This window comes from Polypterus senegalus, chromosome 13, assembly GCF_016835505.1.
Source record: "Polypterus senegalus isolate Bchr_013 chromosome 13, ASM1683550v1, whole genome shotgun sequence".
NCBI classification, from domain to species: domain Eukaryota; kingdom Metazoa; phylum Chordata; class Cladistia; order Polypteriformes; family Polypteridae; genus Polypterus; species Polypterus senegalus.
The window spans coordinates 23,220,710-23,247,457 of NC_053166.1; the positions used below are offsets into that span (position 1 = coordinate 23,220,710).

The following is a 26,748-nucleotide window of genomic DNA, read 5'->3' on the forward strand; positions in this document are numbered from 1 at the left end:
AGAAATTTGATTCATATTTTGGTGTATGCCTTTTGCTGTTTTTTTGGGATCTGCATAGTTTTACATTTGAATCAAAGAAAAAATTTATAAATGTGGCCTTAGGGAACTTGCCGGTTTAATTAAAATGTGAAAGTAAAATTTCCACAAACAAATTTGGTTGTAGTGTTTGGTTAATTGATAGGAAATTATCATGTAAAGCCAAATTGTGCAATCATCATATTTAAAATTATATTAACTTATTATTTAGTAGGAGCAAACCTTTCTCCATTTACAAAATCAGCATAAGCTTTCCAAGTTCAGGGTCATAGCTTTTGTGTTACCCCTCATATACTCTTGATATGAATGCATTTATGTGTTTAGGATTTAAGATATTTTTCCATCATTTATTTTATTATTATTATTATTATTATTATTATTATTATTATTATTATTATTATTACTTATTTATTTATTTACTACTTTACCTTTCTCATTTGTTCCTCTTTTATTAAATGAATACACTGTAATAACATCAATGTCTTTGTCTGTGGAACTGTATATTTCTAATTAATATTGTGCATTTTCTTTGGTAAAATTAAGATATGCTTTATAAAAAAAGAAAAAACTTCTAGGGTATTTATTTCATTTTAATAATTTTAATAATTCATTAAATACAATAAATTACACATTATTGTAAACAGTATTGTAAAAAAAGTATTTGCTCCTCTTTGATTTCCGGTAATATTACACATTTTTGACATTTACATTTCTCGAATATTAAAAAATATTAGATAAAATTAGATTTAGGTATCTGAGTAAAGAAATAAAATCAATTTAATTTCTAAGAAATTTTATTCTATTAACAAAGCTGAATATGAAAAGTGATTGTCCCCTAGTTCAATCCACTCAGATACTGGGAAAGCTACATTCACAGGTGATCCACAATGATAAGTAAAAGTAAGACATGATGGAGGAAAAGGATGTTATTGGAGTGGGACAGTGAAGTAAGATCTGGCAAGAAACCTTCATCTGTCAGATAACAAAATTGGAAGCGGTCTCCCCTTGTCTTTCTCATATACTCAGATATGGGGATGGAAATTGGAGGAGTAATCCACAAGACAATAATTCTATTTTTATATTATGTGCATTAAAGAACCATCCATCCACTATCCAACCTGCTATATCTTAACTACAGGGTCACAGAGGTCTACTTGAGCCAATCCCAGCCAACACAGGGTGCAAGGCAGGAAGCAAACCCCAGGCAGGGCGCTAGCCCACTGTGGGACACACACACACACGGACAATTTAGGATCACCTCTGCACCTAACCTGCATATCTTTGTACTGTAAGGGGGAAACCAGAGCACCCGGACGAAACCCATGCAGACACGGGGAGAACATGCAAACTCCACACAGGAAGGACCCGGGAAGTGAATCCAGGTCATCTTACTGCAAGGCAGCAGCGCTACCACTGCACCACCACGCCACCCTTTAAAGAACCATCAACAACAAATCAAATCAAATTAATAATGTATTGAACAATTATTATAAAAGTAAAGTTGAATAATACTGCAAAAGGATGAATAAAAGGTAAAGTACCACTTCCGATTAATGGAAACAGAGAAAAAGTTCATAGCAATCTATTTTTTGTACCTAATACAAAATTTGGTTGACTTAAGTGACAGCATACTCAAATTATCGTGTTTACATACACAAACACACGCACGCACACACGCACACAGACACACAGACATAATTCCAAAAACGGTATTTTTGGACTCGGGGAGATCTAAAACATCGAGATTCAAAATCTCGAAATGGAATTTTTGGACGATTCCAATACTTTCCCTATACTTCTTATACAAGAAAGTCAGGGAGGTCTAAAACGTTGAGATTCATCTAAATCTCAACATTGAATCTTTGGATGATTACAATACCTTCCCTATATGTCATATATGAAAAAGTAAAAAGGCTGATAAATCATTCTATACTGTATGTATTTCCTTTGTTGGACAAGTTGAGAATTGAGCACTGTTGTTACAAACTGCTTTGATGTACATGACTTGAAAGTAAAAGACAAAAAGATTCCAGGGCAAACATCTGTATACTTCTGTAGAGTGGCACTACACCGAAAAGGTGGATTTCTATGAGAAGAAGAGTATAAGAGAAGGGGCATAAGAAACAAGCTGACAGCAATTGAAGACAGGACAGTCAGGAAGACACACAAAGAAACAAAGATGAAGGCTATGAGGGGGGAATTGTGATGGAGCAGCATATGAGAGAGCAAAAAGAAGAATTATAAACTGTAATTGACCATTCATCAGAGGACTGTTGTAATGTGTGGCAAAGTAAAGAAAAAAAAAACAAAAATGTGAGAATGACATCTGTGTCACAAGGAGAGATGTCGATACCAGATGACTGAGTATTAAAACAGCCAGTGCAAGAGGTGGACAGGAGTAACAGGAATGACCTGCAGGAAAGCCAATGCTATGACTAGTGTGCTTACAGACCGTTTCTAAAATTGTTGTTCAGACATGTCCAAAATGCTCTTGAGAGAAGGACTTTGTGATAAAGATTTTTCATGGAATTGGTTTATCAAAAGTCTTGTTCTATTTGGACTCTGCGGCATCTTTCACTCCAAACTCCATGTCTTTTTCCATTTTCATTAACGCAATCAAGCAAACATGTGCCACCATGCACTGCCATCGTTGGATTTGTTTTTCATGTTTTAAACTTTTGTACTGCACAGGTGTTTTCTTGTGAAAATGAAAAGGAAATGGAATGTTGCTTGGTAATGATAATCTGTTTATGAGTACTATTTGTTTATGAGGTCTATTGTAGGAGTAAAGTTGGACAGTTTAACATCTGTGGCAGAGTGACAGGCATTAAGCAAACTCCTGTCAATCATGAATGATCCACTGCATCCACTGAACAGTGTCATCTCCAGACAGAGGAGCAGCTTCAGTGACAGACTTTTGTCACCGTCCTGCTCCACTGACAGACTGAGGAGATCGTTCCTCCCCCACACTATGCGACTCTTCAGTTCCACCCGGGGGAGTAAATGCTAACATTACTCAAGTTATTGTCTGCTTTCACATGCATTTTTATTACTATTTAATTTAATATTGTTTTTTGTATCAGTATACTGCTGCAGGATTTTGTGAATTTCCCCTTAGGATTAATAAAGTATCTATCTATCTATCTATCTATCTATCTATCTATCTATCTATCTATCTATCTATCTATCTATCTATCTATCTATCTATCTATCTATCTATCTATCTATCTATCTATCTATCTATCTATCTATCTATCTATCTATCTATCTATCTATCTATCTATCTATCTATCTAATAGCAGAAAGAAATAGGGTGGATAATGATATTCACCCACACAAATGTGTTAATTCACTCATCCTAAGCAGAGCTTTCTGTGACATGTTTTTTTTGTAAAAGAAAAAGGTGAGGAAACTTAATAAACATGTCAACATGGCCAGCATAAATATTAGTAATATGAAAAGAAGCATTTTTGCTGCACATCTCAAAAAATAACAGGTCTAAACTCTTCAAAAAGAAAAGACTGATGATTTAAACTATTTTGGCACATTTGCTTATTATACAGTACATGTGACCAATAAAACACTGTAAACTGAGTCAAGTATGCTCTCATAACCACATTTAACTATCATGATATATGATTTGGTATGAATAGAATCAAGTCATGCAAAAAGCAGCACTCATTTAGGTCGTGGACAAGGCCTTTGCAAACATTACTCCCATTCTGAAGTCTGAAGGCTAAAATGAAAATGATCCAACAAAACTGAAGGAAAGTTCTCGAAAAAAATATTACAAACCTCTAAGAAAAACATGTTTCACATCAGAATAATAAAGAAAACGTGAGATTATTTAGTTTATGTTGGTACAGTAGCCAACAGCCATGCAACATGCACTTCGAAAGAGGTCATCCAGCTGAAGCTAAGCATGTTCAGGCCTAGCCAGTACTAGGAGGGGAGACCATTGATGGAAAGGTTATATTGCTGCTGTAAAAGGTGTTGGAAGGGCAGCAGGGGGTGCTTACCCTGTGGTCTGATTGTGAATCCCACTACCCCAGTGCAGTGATGGGGATACTGTGCAGTAGAAATGGCACAATTCTTAAGATCAGATGTAACACCAAGGTCCTAACTCTGGTCATTAAAGATCCAGGGCATCCTTTTTAAAGAGCAGGGTGTATACCAATATTCAGGTTAAACTGCCCCACATGGCCTAGTCATTCTGAGCCCCTAATCATCCTCTACATCTAATCTCTCATCATTTCATAACCTAACAGCTAACATGTGAGCTTACTGGCACAAAAATGGCTGCCGTCACATCATCCAAGTGGATGCTACACATCAGTGGTGGTTGAAGTAGCTTCTCGCTCACTATAAAAAATGCTTTGAGTAGTGAGGACAGCACTATTTAAATGTAAATAATTATTATTATCATTATAGATGAAAGAATAGTTAACACTGGACTCAAATGATGAACACTATGGTTAGCTGCCTTGAAACTATGAGGCTTGGTGTGTCTTGTAGATCAGTCACTGTCTCTTTGGAATTTGGGTGCTCTGATAGACACTTTCTTGGTTTTACTCAGGCAATACTCTGGTCTTTTTTATATGCCCAAAATGTAATTGTCAGACACGTCCAAAATAGTCAATTGTGAGTGTGAAACTTTACATACAACTCACTTGTGATGGACTAGTTGTTTTTCGCCTTCCATCTGATGATGAAGAGTTAAGATTCATCTCCCAGTATTAGTAAAAGAAATGACAGCAAATGGACAGGTGAGAGGTGAGGCTTTGTGAAACAAATTAAATCAGTTGTAGCTCCTTGTCTATTAGAGTATGGAAATAGTAACATAAAATAACATCCTGAAACCCTCATAAACCATTTCATTATCACCAAAAAACAATCCATCATGGTAGCATCAAATATGCAATATTAACCAATACTGGACAATGTGGCATAATGGTTAATGTTTTGGACCTCAAACACTCAGGTTGTGGGTTCAAATCCAGTTACTGATACTGTGTGACCATATCTAAGTCACTTCTTCAGCAATTGGAAAAGCAAAACCAGTTAACCTAATTGAACATAGCAGATGTTGTAAGTTACCTTAGATAAAGGTGTCAAACAAGTGATAACAATCTAAGGGCAAACTCATCAGCATTGCATCAATTTGGAATATTTAATCAGCCTAACTAGTATGTCTTACTCTTAGCAATGTGAAAAGAAACTCGCAATGACTTAGACTCCTGGTACTTTGTATCCAGACAATCATTTTTATTTTATTTTCTGTCCTCTGACCTATCTCGTGAGATATTTATATAACCTGTATGCAAATGTTGTGCATTTAAAATGATGAATATGGTTCTTTGACGGGGCACAGAAAGAAAGAAAGAAAGAAAGAAAGAAAGAAAGAAAGAAAGAAAGAAAGAAAGAAAGAAAGAACAGCAATTAGTTTAGGGTTTATTGGTGTAAAAAGTTTTAAAGGGGTTCTGTTCTTTTGACATGAAATTCGGGTTTTGATCAATTTCAGCCTCAGAGTGTCGCTGTTTACCAATAATTCAAGCTTTAGAAGCTGCTCAGTAGGCAGATGAATGTCTTGTAGGTGTTGTTCTTAAATTTTTTAACATAAATATCGCATCCTATGTATTCTTTTGCATTTGATTGCCGTGTTTCTCTTTATTTTCGGATATGGATAAAATTCTGTTCCTCTTCATTATATTTTCCACAATATGCGAGTTGGATTGCCTGCATATTCGCTATTCTACACCAGAAGAAATGGAGGAAGGAACAGTCATAGGCAATATAGCTTCTGACATTGGGCTAAATGCTGCTAATCTGTCTAAACGGAAGCTTCAGCTTGCTTTCGGTCGCTGGAAACAGTACCTGAATTTTAACGAGTCAAATGGAAATTTATTTATCAAGGAGAAAATCGACCGGGAATTCATATGCGCGTTTAAACTAGAGTGCGTTATTAAAATGGAGGCTGTTATTAAAGATCCCTTTCAGATTTTCGGTATTGAAGTGGAGATATTGGATGTAAACGACAACACTCCGAAATTTTCACTCGCCTCGACTCAGATAAACATTTCAGAATCTGCTTTGCAAGGGGAAAGATTTTTACTGATGAAAGCCGACGATCCCGATGTTGGCAATAATACGGTATGTAATTATGTTCTGAATGAATATTCATATTTCGACACATGGAAAGATAGTTCGCATTTCGTGTATCTGGTAATTAAAAACTCTTTAGATCGAGAAATTCAAGCATCATACAATTTAGTCTTAACCGCCACGGACTGTGGAATCCCTCAATTGTCGGGCTCTGTTAAAATCACGGTGTTTGTTCTTGATGCAAATGACAATCCTCCACTATTTGATAAGCAAATCTATGAAGTGAACGTTAGCGAAGACGCAGCAATAGGATCAATTGTTATCAAATTAAAAGCGTCAGACAAAGACGAGGGTCTGAATGCAGAATTAAGATATTCATTTAATGCACATACAGCACAAACAATACTTCAGACTTTCATTTTACACCCCAAATCTGGAGAAATCACTGTCAATGAAGTATTGGATTTTGAAAATATCAAAAGTTACGAATTTTATGTTCAAGCAAAAGACATCGGGCCTAGTCCATTAGCAGGGCTTTGTAAAATAATAATATACGTTAAGGACAGCAATGATAACTACCCAGAAATCATCATTACTTCAATTTTGACGTCAGTCCTGGAGAATGTACCCCTGGGAACAGAAATCGCTCTTTTCAGCATTAAGGATCTCGACTCGGGGGACAATGGAAAGGTGGACTGTTATGTCTTAGAGAATTCTGATTTTCAGCTTCAGCAGACAACGGAAAACTATTACGCACTTATAACATCACATCTCATGGATCGGGAAACGAATCCTAGCTATAATATAACAATAATGGTTAAGGATAAAGGTACTCCTCCGTTGTCTAATCTTAGAAAAATAACCATAGATCTTATAGATGTCAACGATAACCCACCGTTGTTTTCATACAAAACCTATAGAATTTCTGTTTCAGAAAATAACATCCCGGGATCTCTGCTTTTTACTTTAACTGCCAATGACCCTGATGCAAAGGAAAACAGTGTTCTTAACTACTCAATTGTTAAAGGTGAAAGTGAAAATAGGGCATTGTCAGAACTATTCTCCATTAACCGGGACAATGGGAATATTTATGCACTGCAATCTTTTGATTATGAAAAGGAGACATCTTTTACTTTTCAAGTCGAAGCCACAGACTCGGGAAATCCTCCACTGAGCAGCAGTGTAACAGTCACCGTAACTGTTCTTGATATAAATGACAACACTCCCATCATTGTTTCTCCTTGGCGACCACATGGCTCTTTAGCCACTGAGATGATACCAAGCTTTGCTGAAGAAGGATTTCTAGTTACAAAAATAATAGCAATTGATGATGATTCTGTGCAAAATTCAAGAATTACCTACCATCTACTTCAGATAACTGATCAGACACTGTTCACTTTAGATAAATACAATGGTGAACTTCGAATGAGAAGACGGTTAGGTCATAGGGATTCGTCCAAACAAAGACTGGTCATCCAAGCCCAAGATAATGGAAATCCTTCACTTTCATCTACTGTCACCATTCTCATATCAAGATTTGAATCAGAGTCAAAAAGCTTGCTAGCCCAGAATGATGACGTTGTGGAGACGGATAACTTTTTATCGTTAGATATGTATTTAATTGTTGGACTAGCTGGAGCTTCCTTTATATTCCTCCTAACTCTGATAATCCTTATTGTTTGCAAATGTCATCATACTCCGCAGGGTGAAAACAGTCAAAAATCTGCAAATAATGTAAACTGTTACAACCAAAGGAATTCAGTGATCTCTGAGCTGCCTGCAAATTCAACGCTGATTTCTAGTGATGCCTACTGGCACAGCGTGCTTTTAGCAGAATCAAGGAAAGGAAAAATGCTTGTGAGGCGGTCCATACCCGATGGATCTGGCTTTATCATTTCAAGTTTAGAGAGGAACTTGGGACAGGGAGGAGTAAATGACATGTGCCAAACACCAGTGGAGGTAAGACTGTTAACTAAGGATATGATTGTTTAAAAATAACATTTCAAGTTGTAAACTAAAAGTTGGACACTACTTCCTGTTATAAAGAGAAAGCAGGCAGACACTGGTGGTTGCCTGGCCTTTTAAATATTAGACTTAAGAATACAAAAAAAGCAATCTTACAAGATGTTCTTCTAATTGAATTGTGAAAAGCCAATGCTGTTTAAAAAGTAATAAGTCGCAGTTATGTTTTTCTGAAGATTTTATAGATATTATATTTACATTTGATTCAGAAATCCATATTTCATTTCAATCAATCCAGATGAAATTAAAAGTGAACACTTACTGCAAAATCTTGTCAGTCATTTATGTAATATTTTCATTCATTATTAGAGTTAAACAGTTGATTAGCTTCAATTTTGCCAAACAAATTCCAGATTCAGTTTTTCTAGTTTATTTTAGTTAGTAACAATCAGGGGTGCTGAATTACTAAGCCATTTGTTTTACCATAAAAAGCAACGTGGCCCAAAAATTATTTTCATGCCTGTATGAGACAGTATAATTATATGTGATGCATGTTGTTAATATAAAGGAAAGAGATGAAATCATTTCTTTTGAAGACTATATTATTTGACATATTTGCTACACTTTATATGTTAAATATAGTTTTCCATTTTCTTCAAAGTTTCCACAAAAACAAAGTATAGTAACCATGGGAATAGTCCAGTTTAACAACAGCCACAGTTTATGTGAATACCCTCACAAATGACAGACAAAGTATAATGCATGCACGCTAACATTATTCAAGTTATTGTCCACTTTTACATGCATTTTTATTACTCTTTAATTTAATATTGTTTTTTGTATCAGTATACTGCTGCTGGATTATGTGAATTTCCCCTTGGGATTAATAAAGTATCTATCTATCTATCTATCTATCTATCTATCTATCTATCTATCTATCTATCTATCTATCTATCTATCTATCTATCTATCTATCTATCTATCTATCTACAGTGGGATGCAAAAGTTTGGGCAACCTTGTTAATAGTCATTATTTTCCTGTATAAATCGTTGGTTGTTAAGATAAAAAATGTCAGTTAAATATATCATATAGGAGACACACACAGTGATACTTGTGAAGTGAAATGAAGTTTATTGGATTTACAGAAAGTGTGCAATAATTGTTCAAACAAAATCAGGCAGGTGCATAAATTTGGGCACCACAAAAGGAAATGAAATCAATATTTAGTAGATCCGCCTTTTGCAGAAATTACAGCCTCTAAACACTTCCTGTAGGTTCCAATGAGAGTCTGGATTGTGGTTGAAGGTATTTTGGACCATTCCTCTTTACAAAACATCTCTAGTTCATTCAGGTTTGATGGCTTCCGAGCATGGACAGCTCTCTTTAACTCACACCACAGATTTTCAATTATATTCAGGTCTGGGGACTGAGATGGCCATTCCAGAACGTTGTACTTGTTCCTCTGCATGAATGCCTTAGTGGATTTTGAGCAGTGTTTCGGTCGTTGTCTTGTTGAAAGATCCAGCCCCGGCGCAGCTTCAGCTTTGTCACTGATTCCTGGACATTGGTCTCCAGAATCTGCTGATACTGAGTGGAATCCATGCGTCCCTCAACTTTGACAAGATTCCCAGTCCCTGCACTGGCCACACAGCCCCACAGCATGATGGAACCACCACCATATTTTACTGTAGGTAGCAGGTGTTTTTCTTGGAATGCTGTGTTCTTTTTCCTCCATGCATAACGCCCTTGTTATGCCCAAATAACTCAATTTTAGTTTCATCAGTCCACAGCACCTTATTCCAAAATGAAGCTGGCTTGTCCAAATGTGCTTGAGCAGACCTCAAGCGGCTCTGTTTGTGCTGTGGGCGGAGAAAAGGCTTCCTCTGCATCACTCTCGCATACAGCATCTCCTTGTGTAAAGTGTGCTGAATGGTTGAACGATGCACAGTGACTCCATCTGCTGCAAGATGATGTTGTAGGTCTTTGGTGCTGGTCTGTGGGTTGACTCTGACTGTTCTCACCATTCGTCGTTTCTGTCTATCCGAAATCTTTCTTGGTCTGCCACTTCGAGCCTTAACTTGAACTGAGCCTGTGGTCTTCCATTTCCTCAATATGTTCCTAACTGTGGAAACAGACAGCTTAAATCTCTGGGACAGCTTTCTGTATCCTTCCCCTAAACCATGATGGTGAACAATCTTTGTCTTCAGGTCATTTGAGAGTTGTTTTGTGACCCCCATGTTGCTACTCAGGAGGAGGGAAACTTACAATTTACCCCTTAAATACTCTTTCTCATTATAGGATTCACCTGTGTATGTAGGTCAGGGATCACTGAGCTTACCAAGCCAATTTGAGTTCCAATAATTAGTTCTAAAAGTTTTGGAATCAATAAAATGACAACGGTGCCCAAATTTATGCACCTGCCTGATTTTGTTTGAACAATTATTGCACACTTTCTGTAAATCCAATAAACTTCATTTCACTTCTCAAATATCACTGTGTGTGTGTCCTATATGATATATTTAACTGACATTTTTTATCTTAACAACCAACGATTTATACAGGAAAATAATGACTATTAACAAGGTTGCCCAAACTTTTGCATCCCACTTTATCTATCTATCTATCTATCTATCTATCTATCTATCTATCTATCTATCTATCTATCTATCTATCTATCTATCTATCTATCTATCTATCTATCTATCTATCTATCAAAGTTTAGTGCTAAAGCATTTTGTCAATACTTTTTTGCCTGGTATTATAATTTTTTGTGAACCTTTCTGAGTGTCATACTACAGAAGGTCAAAGAAAAATTGGTAGCTTTATCAAGTTTTTTGGAATGACTGTACTTTACAGGATATTGTTGTATATAAGAATTGTTGCTTTTCTGGCTTTCCCTTTATCTGTATCAGAACCCTCAGCACAATGACTCTTTTCTTTTAACAAATTTGTAATGTGTTGGTATGAACTGATTAAAATTGACTTGTTTAGGCATAGGGAGGCACGGTGGTGCAGTGGGTAGCGCTGCCTTGCTGTTAGGAGACCCAGGTTCACTTTCCAAGTCCTCCCTACGTGGAGTTTGCATGTTCTCCCATTGTTTGTGTGGGTTTCCTCCCAAAGACATGCAGGTTTGGTGCATTGGTGATTCTAAATTGTCCCTCGTGTGTGTGTGTGTGCGGTGGGCTAGTGCCCTGCCTGGGGTTTGTTTCCTGCCGTGCACCCATTGGCTCCAGCAGATCTCCATGACCCTATAGTTAGGATATAGCTGGATGGATGTTTAGTCATATTATGCCCGTGATCTATAATATTTTCAAGCACAAATACAGCTATTAGACATTCATTGACTTTACAAGGATTTCACTTTCATTCAGTTGTTGTCTTTAAAGCAAAATTAAAGGAGCCATAGCCTCTCCTCACTGCCCAAGCATGACATAGGGCACAATACATTTAAATTAAGTAGTGTTATACAACTGTGGGGAGTTTGCAAAATATGCAGAAAAACATACGCTGCAATTCATTTTCATTATCTATTTGTTATTAGTATTCAGACTCTGCTTTTAAGTTCTGTCAAATGGAGAAATTGCTCTTTTGATTTAACTTCAATAGTTACACACAATGCTTACAGAGTAGAATCTGGCCTCTTCAGCTATAAACCACAATTCTGTTAAAAATGGGTGGATAGGATGGGGTAGGATGCTAAGTTCACTAAATGATACCAGTAAATAGGAAATGACACAAGCAAGAAAAAGACAGTAGGAACACTAGCAAGATACCTTTAGACCAGAGGTAGGCAAAGTCGATCCTGGAGAGTCGCAGTGGCTGCAGGTTTTTGTTCCTAGACCTTTAAAATAGAGAAATTGCAAAAAAAAAAAATCAAAATGCCAGTTAGTCCAGTGGTGTCCTACACAGTCCAAAGGAAATGGAAACTGAAAGACACTCTGGCGGATCCAAAGTCACAACCTAATAAGAAGACAAGTCTCTGCGTGTCACCAGCTTGCTTGATAGGTCCCTCACAGTGCAACAGCTTCAAGCCCAGCTTAACATTGCAGACCAAAAACAGAAAGTCTTAGTTTCTAATGTGACAAGGAGACTTTGTGGGACAGGTTTGACAGGGAAAGTAGCAATAAGAAAGCCACTCCCTAAATGACAAAATAGGGCCTTGAAATACCAGCTGTGGACTACTGTGGACTGGAAGAATGTCTCATGAATCAAAATTTGAAATCTTTGGATCATCACGCAGGGTGTTTGTACGTTGTCAAGTTGGCGAAAGGATGTGTCAGTGTGTGACACGACACCAGCTGTCAAACATGGAGGAGGAAGTGTGATGGTGTGGGGTTCTTCGTCTAGAGGCAGAGTTGGTGACTTGCACACAATAACTGGCATTCTGAATCACAAGGGTTACCACAGTTTAGCTATTATATCGGCAAAAAGTGGTTACTTTGATGAATTTAAAAATGTAAAGAATTATTTGTAGACTTAATGATTTCTTTACTTATTTTATTTATTTGCCATTGATAATTTGTTCTATGCCTTGATTTTGTTACCGACCTCAGGCCTAGGGGAACCTGGGCCAGGTACAAGCCACTGTTGCTACAGGGTGTAGCCACAGCGATATGGTGTAAAGCATAAAAGAAACAGACAGCAGTCCCGAGTCTCAGACCATACTTCTCAGTTCTCTTTTTTCCAGAAATATATATATACTTCAATTTCTGCATAGATCAACATGGCAATCAGTGAAAACAATGGTGCAAGCCAATTTCCTCTGCATAACAAATAGTGTAAACACATTTACTTTGAGTCCTTGATTAGAAACCAATTTTCCAAGGAAGCAAACAGTTCTGTATCCCCACATTGTATGTAGATGAGATACTAAGTCAAAGCAGTCTGACTATTCAAAGCAGGTGACTCTTTAGCAAGACAGGTAAATATGTATGTCCTGTAGATAGCCATCAGCAATAACCTGTAGCAGAATGTTCCAGAAATTCTGCCTTTTCTAAGTAACACACCAAAATGTTATTTTCTTTATAATGCTGAGTTGTAGCACATTACACTTTCATGAAACATTAAGACCCTAAAACTGTGTACATTTCCATAACAACTGAAAAAACTGAGGTATTCTAAAATGTTTGACTGGTAGTATGTGTTTAACAATATCCTCCATATGAAGAAGTTCTGCACTGTTTATTCAGTCTTGACCTTTGGCAAATTCTCTTATACTACTTGAAAGACATGGGTCTTCAGGTACTTTTAACCTCTAAACATATACCGTAAAGTAAAATTTAAAGCAAATTACATTTTCCTCCATACCTTAATGAAAAGGGTAAAGCGGTTTTATTATTATTATTATTATTATTATTATTATTATTATTATTATTATTATTATTATTATTATTATATTGGGATGTAATAGTTCGAAAGGGTTCTATCATTTTTATTATAAATTTAAGTTATCATTTCTGCCTCAGAGTGTCGCTCTTTACCAGTCATTAAAGCTTTAGAAGCTGCGTCTAACAGCAATGTGAAGATCTTGTAGGTACTGTTTCAACAAAATATCCTCCATCAATACTGCATCCTGATTGCCTTTTTACCATTTCAGTGCTGTTTTTCGGATTTTTATCAGACATGAAAAAAATACTAATTCTGTTTATATTATTATCCAAAATATGCCGTATGGATACTGTTGACATGCGCTATTCTATACCAGAGGAAATGGAAGAAGGAACTGTTATAGGAAATATGGCTTCAGATATTGGGCTGAATACTGCTAACCTGTCGAAACGAAAGCTTCAGCTTGCTCTGGGTTCTGGGAAGCAATATTTAAATATTAACGAGTCCAACGGAAATGTATTCATTAAAGAGAAAATCGACCGGGAGTTTATATGCGCATTTAAACCGGACTGCTTTATTAATATGGAAGTTGTAATGAGGGACCCTTTTGAAATATTCGGCATTGAAGTCGAGATATTGGATGTAAATGACAACGCTCCTAAATTTTCATTCACCTCGACTCAAATAAACATTTCAGAATCGGCTTTACAAGGGGAAAAATTTTTACCAATGAAAGCTATGGATCCAGATGTTGCCAATAATTCGGTATGTAGTTATGCACTAAATGAAAATTCATATTTTGACATATGGAAAGATAGATCGAATTTCGCGTATTTGGTAATTAAGAATGCATTAGACAGAGAAATGCAAGCAGTACATCGCTTACTTCTAATAGCTGTAGACTGTGGAATCCCTAAACTGTCGGGCTCAGTGAATATCACAGTAATTGTGCTTGATGCAAATGACAACGCTCCCACGTTTAATAAAGAAATTTACGAAGTGAATATTAACGAAAACGCACCAATCGGCACAGTTGTTACTAAACTAAAAGCGTCGGACAATGACGAGGGTCTCAATGCAGAACTACGATATTCGTTTAATCCTCACACAGCCAGAGAAGTACTGGAAACTTTCATGTTGCATCCCAAAACTGGTGAAATCAGTGTTCGTGGGGTATTAGACTTTGAAACGATCAAATACTTTGAATTTTATATTCAAGCTAAAGATATCGGGCATATCCCATTAGAAGGGCTCTGCAAAATTATAATACACGTCACGGATTGCAATGATAATCATCCAGAAATCATCATCACCTCCATTATGACGTCAGTCCTGGAGAATGTACCCGTGGGTACAGAAATCGCTCTTTTCAGCATTAAGGATCTCGACTCGGGAGACAATGGAAAAGTGGACTGTTATGTTTCAGAGAAATCCGATTTTTCCCTTAAGCAGACGACAGAAAACTATTATGCTCTTATCACATCAGAGCCTATGGATCGAGAAACCAACCCTAGCTATAATATTACCATAATGGTTAAGGATAAAGGGATGCCACCTTTGACTACAAGTAGAATAATTTCTATAAATCTTATTGATGTAAACGATAATCCACCACTCTTTTTACATGATTCATATAAGATTTCTGTTTCAGAAAATAATATACCAGGCTCAATGCTGTGTTCTATATCTGCCAATGACCCTGATGCAATGGAAAACAGTGTTATTAAATACTCACTTTATAATGATGGAAATGTGAACATGACATTATTAAAATTATTTTCCATTAACCAGGACAATGGGAATATTTATACACTGCAATCTTTTGATTATGAAAAGGAGACATCTTTTACATTTCAAGTTGAGGCGATAGACTCGGGCAATCCTCCACTGAGCAGCAGTGTAACAGTCACCATAACTGTTCTTGATGTAAATGATAACTCTCCCATCATTGTTTCTCCTTGGCGACCACATGGCTCTGTAGCCTCTGAGATGATACCAAGCTTTGCTGAAGAAGGACATCTAGTTACAAAAATAATAGCAATTGATGATGATTCTGTACAAAATTCACGAATTACCTACCATTTACTTCAGATAACTGATCAGACACTGTTTAGCTTAGATCGATACAATGGTGAACTGCGAACCAGACGACGTCTTGGTCATAGGGATTCACCCAAACAAAGGCTGGTCATCCAAGCCCAGGATAATGGAAATCCTTCACTTTCATCTACTGTCACCATCCTTATTTCAAGATTTGATCCAGAATCAAAAAGTCTGCTAGCAGTGAATGATGAGGTTGTAGAGGTGGAAAACGTTTTGTCATTCGATATGTATTTAATTATTGGACTTGCTGCTGTTTCTTTTATTTTCCTACTAACTCTGATAATCCTTGTAATTTGTAAATGTCATCAAAGTTCCCAGGGTGAAAACAGTCAAAAGTCTTCAAACAACATGAACTGTTATAACCAAAGGAATTCAGTGATCTCTGAGCTGCCTGCAAATTCAACGCTGATTTCTAGTGATGCCTACTGGCACAGCGTGCTTTTAGCACAATCAAGAAAAGGAAAGATGCTTGTGAGGCGGTCCATACCTGATGGATCTGGCTTTATCATCTCAAGTTTAGAGAGGAATCCAGAACAGGGAACATTAAATGCCATGTGTCAAACACCAGTAGAGGTAAGATTATTAAGAAACATTTTCAATAGCTTCAAATAGAATTTCAATCTTGAAGTTCAATGGAGGACATTGTGTCCCATTATGAACAGTTTCCAGACTTTGGAATGGCTGGGCCTTTAAATACAATGGCAAACTTAAGAATGCATATAAAAGAAACTTCACAAGAACATTTTCTAAATGAATTGTGAAATACAGTAGTTTGTACTGCAGAAGTAATAACTTGTAATTGTGTTAAGCTGAAAATTTGATGGCAGCACAGTGGCGCAGTGGGTAGCATTGCTGCCTCACAGTTAGGAGACCCGGGTTCTCCCTGCGTGGAGTTTGCATGCTCTCCCAGTGTCTGCATGGGTTTCCTCCCACAGTCCAAAGGCATGCAGGTTAGGTGCTTTGGCGATTCTAAATTGTGCTTGGTGTGTGGGGGTGTGTGTGTGCCTGCGGCGGGCTGGCGCCCTGCCCAGGGGTTTGTTTCCTATCTTACACCCTGTGTTGGCTGGGACTGGCTCCAGCAGACCCCGTGACCCTGTAGTTAGGATATTGCGGGTTGGATAATGGATGGATGGCTGGATGAAAATTTGATGTAAACACTGTATTATCATTTGCATAACAAATTCATATTTCATTTCAGATGTTCTGGACTTGTACACTTAAACTGATGACTTTCCCTGAACTGCTTGCAGTTATTCAATGTTACATTTGCATTATAGTGATAGTTAAATGCTGGTCAATTGCTCCTAACACATTTGAAGGTTTTACTTTCACTGTTCTTGCATATACATATACTTTTAATTGGCCTGCAACATAAAAAGGAGAAAATTGAACAATCTTCTTTACTAAAACCCCTGTGTGCGTCCAGGTGTCAGTGTGTGTGTCTTCTGGTGAAGTACGCATGTGCAGGGCCACACGGCACGTGTTCAGTCTCTTCCTGTGCATTCCCTGTGTGTGCAGAGAGAGAGACACACACAGATGCGTACGCACGAGAGACGGACACACACACACACACACGGCCACACACACACTCACACACACGCAGGCGGGTGCGTGCATTGTTGCAATGTTACTTTTCTTGGTGGTTTATTAAATTACAGATTTTTCAAATGTTCATTTTTTCCCTGTGCTTAAAACTCATTAAAAAAAGTGTTTTTAGCGAGCGGGTCATAAGGCTATAGTGCAAACTCTTGCAGTGTTAGTTTTCTCTGTTGTTCAAGGTTTTCTCAGTGTTATTCAATGTTTTTACATTTAGTTTACTATTATGCTGTGCATTCAATGGTATAATTAACTATATTTGTACTTAAAAACTTAAAAAAATATATATTTACATACAGTATTACGGTCTTGAACGGATTAATTGTATTTACATACAATCCTATGGGGGAAATTACGACCAAATCGGGTTTCGACCAGAGTTTTGGAATGAATTATGGCTGTGAACCGAGGTTCCACTGTTTTAATGTCAGACAAAATTACAGGCATTTTTCGGAAATACAAACCAGTATTACTGAGAGAGAAAATTAAAGGCACACAATACAGTGACACATATTACAGCCACATACAAGGTCCCTTGCCATTTAATATAGACTGTTCATACATATGTTTATGCGCTACTGTTGTAACGGGCTTAACGTCTAGTCTACAAATAATGTAAAGACATAGAAGAGAACACCATACCAGTACAAGAACAGCACACTAGATAATTTAAAGGCAAGGCTAAATTTGTTTTTGTTGGCTTTGTGGCTATGGATCTGTGCTCGTTTCTGGAAGGTTGCTGGTTCGAATTTTGCTACTGACAGAAAGGATGCTACTACATTGGGCCCTTGAGCATGGCCCTTAACCTGAAAATGATTCCAGTGTGCTGGAATGGCTGACCCTGTGCTTGGATCTCAAAGGTCATGCCAAAGGACCATTTCCCTTTGGGGTTTAACACAGGGTAACAAAAATATATATATTAAAAAATGATTTATATTTTCTTTCTTTTTGCTTTCCAAAAAAATTAAAGTAAATGTGAGAACAGTTCAGTTTACCAGTAGCTTTGGATTATGGGAAAATTCTTGTGGAAAATTCTTATAAGTCTTCCCAAGTGATCTTTGCAGCAACAGTTTAATGCTAAAGCAATGATGGGGACTTTGAATAATGAAATCATTACAAAGGTAAAATGAATATTGTCACCTTTTGCTTAAACTTTCCTGTGTGTAGCAACACAACAACAACAACATTTATTTATATAACACATTTTCATACAATAAAATGTAGCTCAAAGTGCTTTACAAAATGAAGAATAGAAAAATAGAAGACACAATAAAAAATAAACATAAGTCAACATTAATTAACATGGAATAAGTAAGGTCCAATGGCCAGGGTGGACAGAAAAAACAAAAAAAAGCTCCAGAGGCTGGAGAAAAAAAAATAAAATCTGCAGGGATTCCAGACCAAGAGACCACCCAGTCCCCTCTGGGCAATCTACCTAACATAAATCAAAAAGTCCTCTTTGTATTTAGGGCTTTCATGGAAGGACTTGATGATGATGGTCACGTAGACTTCTGGCTTTCAGTCCATCATTGTTGGAGCATCATGATGCTTTGAGTAGGTGGTGGTGGTGCAAAAAGAGCCGAACCGGATAAAGAAACAAAAGAGAGAGTAGGGGTCAGTACAGATTTTAGAGCCACCATGAATAGTTATTATGATGAATTGAACATACAGAGTATCAGGATTAAGTTAAAGTGAAGTTATAAAAAGGCCATGTTAAAGTAATGTGTTTTCAGCAGTGTTTTAAAGTGCTCCACTGTATCAGCCTGGTGAATTCCTATTGGCAGGCTATTCCAGATTTTAGGTGCATAGCAGCAGAAGGCCGCCCGCCTCACCACTTCTTTTAAGTTTAGCTTTTGGAATTCTAAGGAGACACTCATTTGAGGATCAAAGGTTAGGGTTATAGGGTTGGAATATAAGGTGTCAGACATTCTGATATATACGATGGAGTGCGATTATTTAAGGCTTTGTAAACTATAAGCAGAATTTTAAAGTCAATCCTGAATGACACAGGTAACCAGTGTAGTGACATCAAAACTGGAGAAATGTGCTCAGATTTTCTTTTCCCAGTTAGGATTCTGGCAGCTGCATTCTGCACTCGTTGCAAGTGATTTATGTCTTTCTTGGGTAGTCCTGAGAGGAGTGCGTTACAATAATCTAGTCGACTGAAAACAAAAGCGTGAACTAATTTCTCAGCATCTTTCAATGATATAAGAAGTCTAACTTTTGCTATGTTTCTTAAGTGAAAATATACTGTCCTAGTGGTCTGATGAATATGCGATTTAAAATTCAGATTACAGTCAACAGTTACCCCTAAGTTTTTTACTTCCGTCTTAACTTTTAATCCTAATGCATCAAGTTTATTTCTGATAACCTCATTGAATCCATTATTGCCAACACAAACGTTTAAGAAATATTTTGTCTCTTAGATTTTTGTTTGAAGTACTATGCTTTTTATAGAGTGTTCCTCGCATAAAAGTCTTGCTTTTATATTGTTCTTATTTGCTGTAAGCATAAAACTGAAAATGACAATCCTAACCTTCCTCCCATGTCAATATTAATTTCTACTCATGCTTTGGTTCACAGGCTTTTTTTTCTAGCAGAATCAATAACAGCATTCCATTCCTAATTTTTATTATGTCGGGTTGGGAGAGGAACTTAGTAGGAAAGGACATGTCTCGAACACCAGCGGAGTTAAAACTGTTAAGAGGCATGTTCACTATTTTAAAATTGCTTTTAAAGTTAAAAGCTCAAAGTCAGGAATATTGCACAATGGTGGCAGATGGAGAAGCTGTTCACATATCACTTCAGAAAGATAAGAACATGCATGGACTCTAGGTTATTTTGTGTCTAAAGGCCAATTATGATCTGAACCCTAGGTGAATACCTAATTTGCCTTAATGGTGGTGTTGGCCCTGCTTGTATACTGTATCAGGAAGGAAAAGAAATACAATTTTCAAAACTTACTGGAGGCAGCACAGTGTTGCCACATGAGACATACAGATCCCTTTCTCTGGTTATGAACTGGTACTGGACCAAAACCTGGCATAGTCGTTGCCTGACGTTATGATCTTTGAGAATTATAATTTTTTGTACAGCTCCTAATAGAACTTCTTGGTAATGGTGTACGGAAAAGAACCTGAATTTCAGGCCTGTTTTGTTGTATCTTATTTCATTAAAAGGTCTTAATTTGGTTATATATTGTCAAGACGGATGCTGCCATTTTAGGGTATTGTTTTAACCAGGATATGAAATCCTTCCCAGAATTCAACATAGTGCTGTAATTTGGATGATGTGTTTAAAGTTGCCCTTGAGAGTTCCAGGGTACTTGAGCCAGTCACTATGAAAACTTCACATGTTACAAAAAAGAAAAAGAAAAATTATTTTTCTAGACAACAAATTGAATTGAGCATATCATAGAAAACTGGGAGCCACAGAGGGGCCGGCCTGCCTCTAAAGGTCTGCAGCAAGATCCTTTTGGATTATTGAGGCGGGTTCACTACTTACTAAACGTATTTAATTATGTGCGAAACAGCGCCATCTGCTGGAAGTCGGAGGAAGTTCTCACGATTTTAGTGTAAAAGCTACTGAAAGACAGTTTTCAACAATAGTTAATAGTTTATTAGTTTTCACCTCTCCTATTTGATTTGTGAAATGGGCAATAATGCCCTTTTTTTTAACCAGAATTCATTCTTATTAAATTGTCATACCTTACCTTATTATATAATTCTATTTGTTGTTCGTGCACATTGTGATCAGCCTCATATATTCACATTAGATTTACAATATCTACTGTTTCCTATAAAACATGATCAGCAGTTGTGAAAGGAAACTGGTTTGATAGCTGTGATTTTATAGGAAAGGACTAAACTTACACACTAAAAAGTGTGACAACAATTACCATTTCTCTGAAGTTCTTGGAGAAGTTAACATGCATCACTGTTTATTGTCATATCAAAGTAAAGGATAAGAACTTATTAAAAATGTCTAATTGGTAGATTTCACTGGAGAAAAAATAATGTATTCCTGTCACCCACTTAGCACTAAATTTGATCTCCCTGCTCTTGCTGACATCTTAGATGCAACCTATCAGTCTGTAATATTTCCTATGTATTATGTTCATTATGGAAGTTATTAGTAGGTACAGTGTGCCTCCATATGTGACAACTTGTTTCATCAAATAATTGGCTGCAAAAGGAGGTAGATTTTGGTTGCCACAACATTCTTTATTACATTTTACACAAGATACAGAGTACATACATTTGAATTCTACTTAATCCAATGATCCTGACAGCACTGAGTGTTATGTAAAAACCATTTCCAGAGAGGTCATCAGTTTATCAAAGGGTTCACTCACACCATGCACACCCATTTTCACATTGGCCATATTACGGTCTGGTAATTATTACTAAAATGTATTGCTTTGTGAAGAAGAAAGAAAAGGAAAAGCAATGCTGATAAGTATAAGCTACTGTATATAAACTACACACAGACAGCAACTAGACTTGGGATTCAAACTCAGGTTGCTGGTTTCATGAGGTGGAAATGCTAACCATTGTACTGTCATGCTCTCTGTTAGTCATGTGTTTCCTCTTAATGTTTATTAATATTTCATTTGTTTCACCTGCTTTATTGTACTACAGGCTTAATTTGATTCTGGTCAAAAGCCTATTTTTAAGTGCTGTATTTTAATCTTGCTGGTTTTATAAACTGTTTTGCAAGGGTAATGCTTGAACATAATTCATATTATACAAAGATAAAAAAAGAAGTTATTGTTTTGCCATAATATGAAATTTCCAATTAATGAGAGCTAAAGATTAAAAGGAAAAAGCAGAGGGAATGAAAATCCTCTTTTGAGCTTCAAGTTGACTGGCGGATGCTGTCTGAATATAGAAAACAGCAGTATCTATAAATATGCACATCTGGTGATACTAATGAAATTTTTCATTGAAATTGTTTAGTGATGCTTACATCACCACTACAACAAGTACACAAACAGGCATCACACTCCATGATTTCTATATGCCTTCCTATTTAAAATTATATAAATCTGTAGATGCAGAAGCAAATTAAAAGATTCAGGCACAACGTTATGAAAGAAAATCAGTAGATCCTTTATGACAATGACATCTCAAAGTTTAATTTTTTTTGTAATGACTTGTTTTATCTAAATGTGATGAATGTCTTGCATAATAAGCATGTTTGTTTATAATTATCAAATTGCACTACATTTGATCATAATTGTTACTTTGAACTAGAATGATTTTATTTGAGTAAGGATTAGCAGTGTTTTGCAGTGCTGCCAAGTTGCAATGTATTGATCTCTGGGGCATTAGCCCCTTAACTTTGGTGTCCAGCCCCTGATCTTTGAAAGCCCTCCGCCATGCCCAATGGATTTAGGCTTCCAGCCCCTGAACTTCGATGGCCCTGTCGTCCTTCCTCATATTCTGCATTCTTATATGTATGGACGAGTCAACTGCATGAAAACTCCATTATCAAAGTGGAGGCTAAGCCGCTAATAAATGTTAATGTTAATACTTGCTCAGAAATCCAGTGATCTGCATGTACCCATTGATTATATGGAGTCTGTGTGAAAACTGCTGCTAATATAAACCATCCATCCATCCATTATACAGCCCACTATATCCTAACTACAGGGTCATGGGGGTCTGCTGGAGCCTATCCCAGCCAGCACAGGGCGCAAGGCAGGAAACAAACCCTGGGCAGGGTGCCAGCCCACCGCAGTGATAATATAAACAAATAAATTAAAATTGATGTGCACTATATGGTGTATTCAAAAAGTACTTAGACTTAATACACTTTCTGCACACTTTATTGTGTTGCATATTTAATTAGAAATGGAAATGTTTGCTATTTACTCCCATTAATCTGCACTCAACAAACCTACTGAATTGTTACTCCATGCATACATTTTCTTACTTGTTTAAATTGTGAAAAAATAAAATGGGACGTGGTGTTCACTCAGCATAGAACCTTTCAGATTGAGAGATGTTAAATCGTGAAAGAGTGCCGTCTGTTTTTGCAAAGTAAGGTGATTGTTTTAAAAGGGATGGAATTGAAAAAGCAGCCCTTGGAACTGCTAGCCAACACTGACTGGCTGAGAAAAGGGTTAAGTCGTGTTATCAGTATGACGAGTACTCAGGCCCTGGTAAAAGATAGCTGGTTACTGACTGGGAATGTAAAAAACTGAGACAAATAGTCTAAGTATGAGTTTGATTAGACTACACTCCTTATGTCTCCCTCTGAGTGGAGGTCCACAGTCTAGTTCAAAGCCATATCAGCAGTTTTAAATGTACTCGTATAGTGTTAAAACGGTGGTTGAGAAACTCAGTCCTGGAGACCCCTTCTGAGGCTACAGGTTATTGTTCCAACTGGATTCACTATCTGAAAACTTTGACAGTGATGAGGTCTGCAGTAGGAGTGATGGATGCATTGAAGGTTGGATTACATCAGGGATCGGCTCTGAGCCCTTTCTTATTTGCAATGGTGATGGACAGGTTGACAAAGAAGATTAGACAGGAGTCGCAGAGGATTATGATTTTTATGGATGACATTGGGATCTGTAACGAGAGTAGGGAGCAGGTTGAGGTGATGCTGGAGAGGTGGAGATATGAGAGGAGAGGAATAAAGGTCAGTAGGACTGAGAGGGAGGTCAGAGGAATGGTGAGGATGCAGGCAGTAGAGTTGGTGAAGGGGGATGAGTTTAAATACTTGGGATCCATAGTGCATAGTAATGGGGTGTATGGAAGAGAGGTGAAGAAGATAGTGCAGGCAGGGTGGAGTGGGTGAAAAGAGTGTCAGGAGTGATAGTGCAGGCAGTGTGGAGTGGGTGAAAAGAGTGTCAGGAGTGATTTATGACAAACAGGTACCAGAGAGAATTAAAGGGAAGGTCTAGAAGACAGTAGTGAGATCAGCTATGTTATTTGGGTTGGAGACGGCGGTACTGACAAAAAGACTGGAGATGGAGGTGGAAGTGGCACAGTTAAAGATATTAAGGTTTGCATTGGGTGTGATGATGATGGACAGGATTAGGAACGAGTATATTAGGGGGTCATCTCAGGTTGGACGGTTTGAAGACAACGCCAGACAGGTGAGATTGTATAGGTTTGGACATGAATGGAGGGGAGACACTGGGTATATTGGGGGAAGGATGTTAAGAATAGAGCTGGCAGGCAAGAGGAAAAGAAGAAGGCCAAAGAGAAGGTTTATGGATGTGGCGAGAGAGGACATGCAGGTGATGGGCGTAACAGAGCAAGATGCAGAGGACATGAAGATACGGAACCCTCTAACGGGAACAGCCCAAAGAGGAGAAGATTCACAATCACAGATAATTGATAATAACTAATCTCTTTAAATTAACTAGTCTTTTTTCTCTTCTCTTATTCTGCATTTATAAATATATGGCACTGTGATTGTTATACTTATAAAAGACTTAGAAAAAATTCTGGTTTTCCTAGAGCTGTAAATGCTCAACTCTCTTTTGTTGTTTTCCTATTGTTTTGCCCTTTTCCTTTGTAGTTTGCTCCCTTCATTGTTAAAAACAAGCAGATCAGATACCCGGGCAAACACCACCGAATTATGAAAGGTTGCAACTACTTCGGTGTTAGACCCACCAATTAATAAATAATGGATTTGAATAGCTGGAAAAGCAGAATGAAAATCACAATGAAACATTGTTTAAAGGTCATAAAAAAAGGCTGCATTATCTGTGGCATAGTGATTAAGACTTTAGACTTTGGACCCTGAGGTTGTGGTTTCAGATCCCACTACTGATGCATGTCACTTCACCTGCCTGTGGAACAATTCGAAAAATCAATCAAATGTAGCTAATTGCATCTCTCAAAGGTTGTAGGTTGCTTTTGGATAAAGGTGTCAGCCAAATAATAACTAATAATAAAGTAAAGTGTACTTAGATAATTAGAGATACCACGCCTCTGTGTGCTTGTCTTTGGAGAAAAGAGTTTTTGTGATATTAATCTTATATTAATTTTAACACTTTGTTGATTCTTGTGCATTTAATAAAAAGTTTGGTGTAAGGGTCTTAGCCTGAGTCCCCAAAGAAGTAGACACAGTGGTTACGTCTGAGGTGACTATCAAAAATGAAATGCTTTTTAGGTTTATTCCCATCCGAAAAGAACTGTTAAATTAGGAGCTCAGATACTAACCAATTGACAGCTGCCATTTAGGTGGACTTTTTTTACTAGACAAAGGAACGTGCCCTCTATAACCTGTGATCATGTACTTGCACGCTCTGCCTGTGCCTTCCTGTCTGGTGCATGAGTGCTTTCCAGGTTTTTTTTTTTAACATTTCAGACTGTGGAATGTCTCCAACAATCTTTGTTTCTGCTGTTGCTGTTGTGGAAAAAAACTTTTCTCTGTTTTCAAAAAAGTCAGTCAGAGAGTCAGATGAGGATGCAGAACAATTCTTTATTTGGACATAGATATGCACAAATGTCTCAGTCCATGGAATGAGTAATTAATTAAACAATTCATTCATTTTTATACTTTGACTTTTAAAATGCAGAATTCTATCATCTTAATTAATCAACTACAGCCACCAGTAACTTCATATACATATCGATTCTTCAATTATTCTAAACATCGTTTCATTAATAGCAGTGCCCTGTGGGTTTTCCCTTTGAACTTATCAGCAGTTCATAATAGGGGTGTTTGGGTTTTCTCGATAGTTTGTCCTCATTTCATAAGGGGGTGTTCATTACTTTTTTTCTTCATTTTAACTTTAGTAATTACTTTGACTGCGGTGGGTTGGCACCCTGCCCAGGATTGGTTCCTGCCTTGTGCCCTGTGTTGGCTGGGACTGGCTCCAGCAGACCCCCGTGACCCTGTATTCGGATTCAGCGGGTTAGAAAATGGATGGATGGATGGATAATTACTTTGATGGCTTCTCTAAGATGAGGCAAAAGCCTCACTTGCTCAGGCTGGAAACAACACAGAGTTAAACCTTTAGTTACATTCAATTCCTATCCTTATGTTTATTAATTTATTGTCATAACTTCATGTAAGTATTTACTTGTATTAAATTGAAATGTTGTCTTAAGGAATTGTTCTGTTCTGTGTATTGTACTGTATTGTATTGTATTGACCCCCTACTTTTGACACCCACTGCACGCCCAACCTACCTGGAAAGGGGTCTCTCTTTGAACTGCCTTTCCCGAGGTTTCTTCCATTTTTCCCTCCAAGGTTTTTATTGGGAGTTTTTCCTTGTCTTCTCAGAGAGTCAAGGCTGGGGGGCTGTCAAGAGGCAGGGCCTGTTAAAGCCCATTGCGGCACTTCCTGTGTGATTTTGGGTTATACAAAAATAAACTGTATTGTATTGTATTGTAAAAATGATCATATATTGATTAAAAATATTGATTAAAATTCTATACTACCCATGACAGGAACCTAAAGCATAAGGAGCCTTGGGAGACACCTTCTGAAGCTGTCCAGCCTTTAAAAGATGAAGCCCAAGGTCTCTCTAAGGCTAAGCTTGCTGGAGTTTTATTCACAGTATTGAGATTGGAATTGTTCCTCAAAACATTAAACAAGAATCTTGTTTTCCTATCCACATGGTACTTAAATATAAGGTTAAGTGAATGCAA

The 26,748-nt window shown here is 37.3% G+C and overlaps 1 protein-coding gene across 1 annotated transcript in view; it reads left to right on the forward strand.

Moving 5' to 3' along the window:
* LOC120543290 (protocadherin Fat 1) overlaps nucleotides 1-26,748 on the forward strand; it is an 83,308-nt gene that overhangs the window by 33,429 nt on the left and 23,131 nt on the right. Inside the window, exons 6-7 of the mRNA XM_039776326.1 lie at nucleotides 5,689-8,097; nucleotides 13,616-16,105. Of these exons, the coding sequence (XP_039632260.1) occupies nucleotides 5,689-8,097; nucleotides 13,616-16,105 (4,899 nt within the window). The remainder of the gene's footprint in view (nucleotides 1-5,688; nucleotides 8,098-13,615; nucleotides 16,106-26,748) is intronic.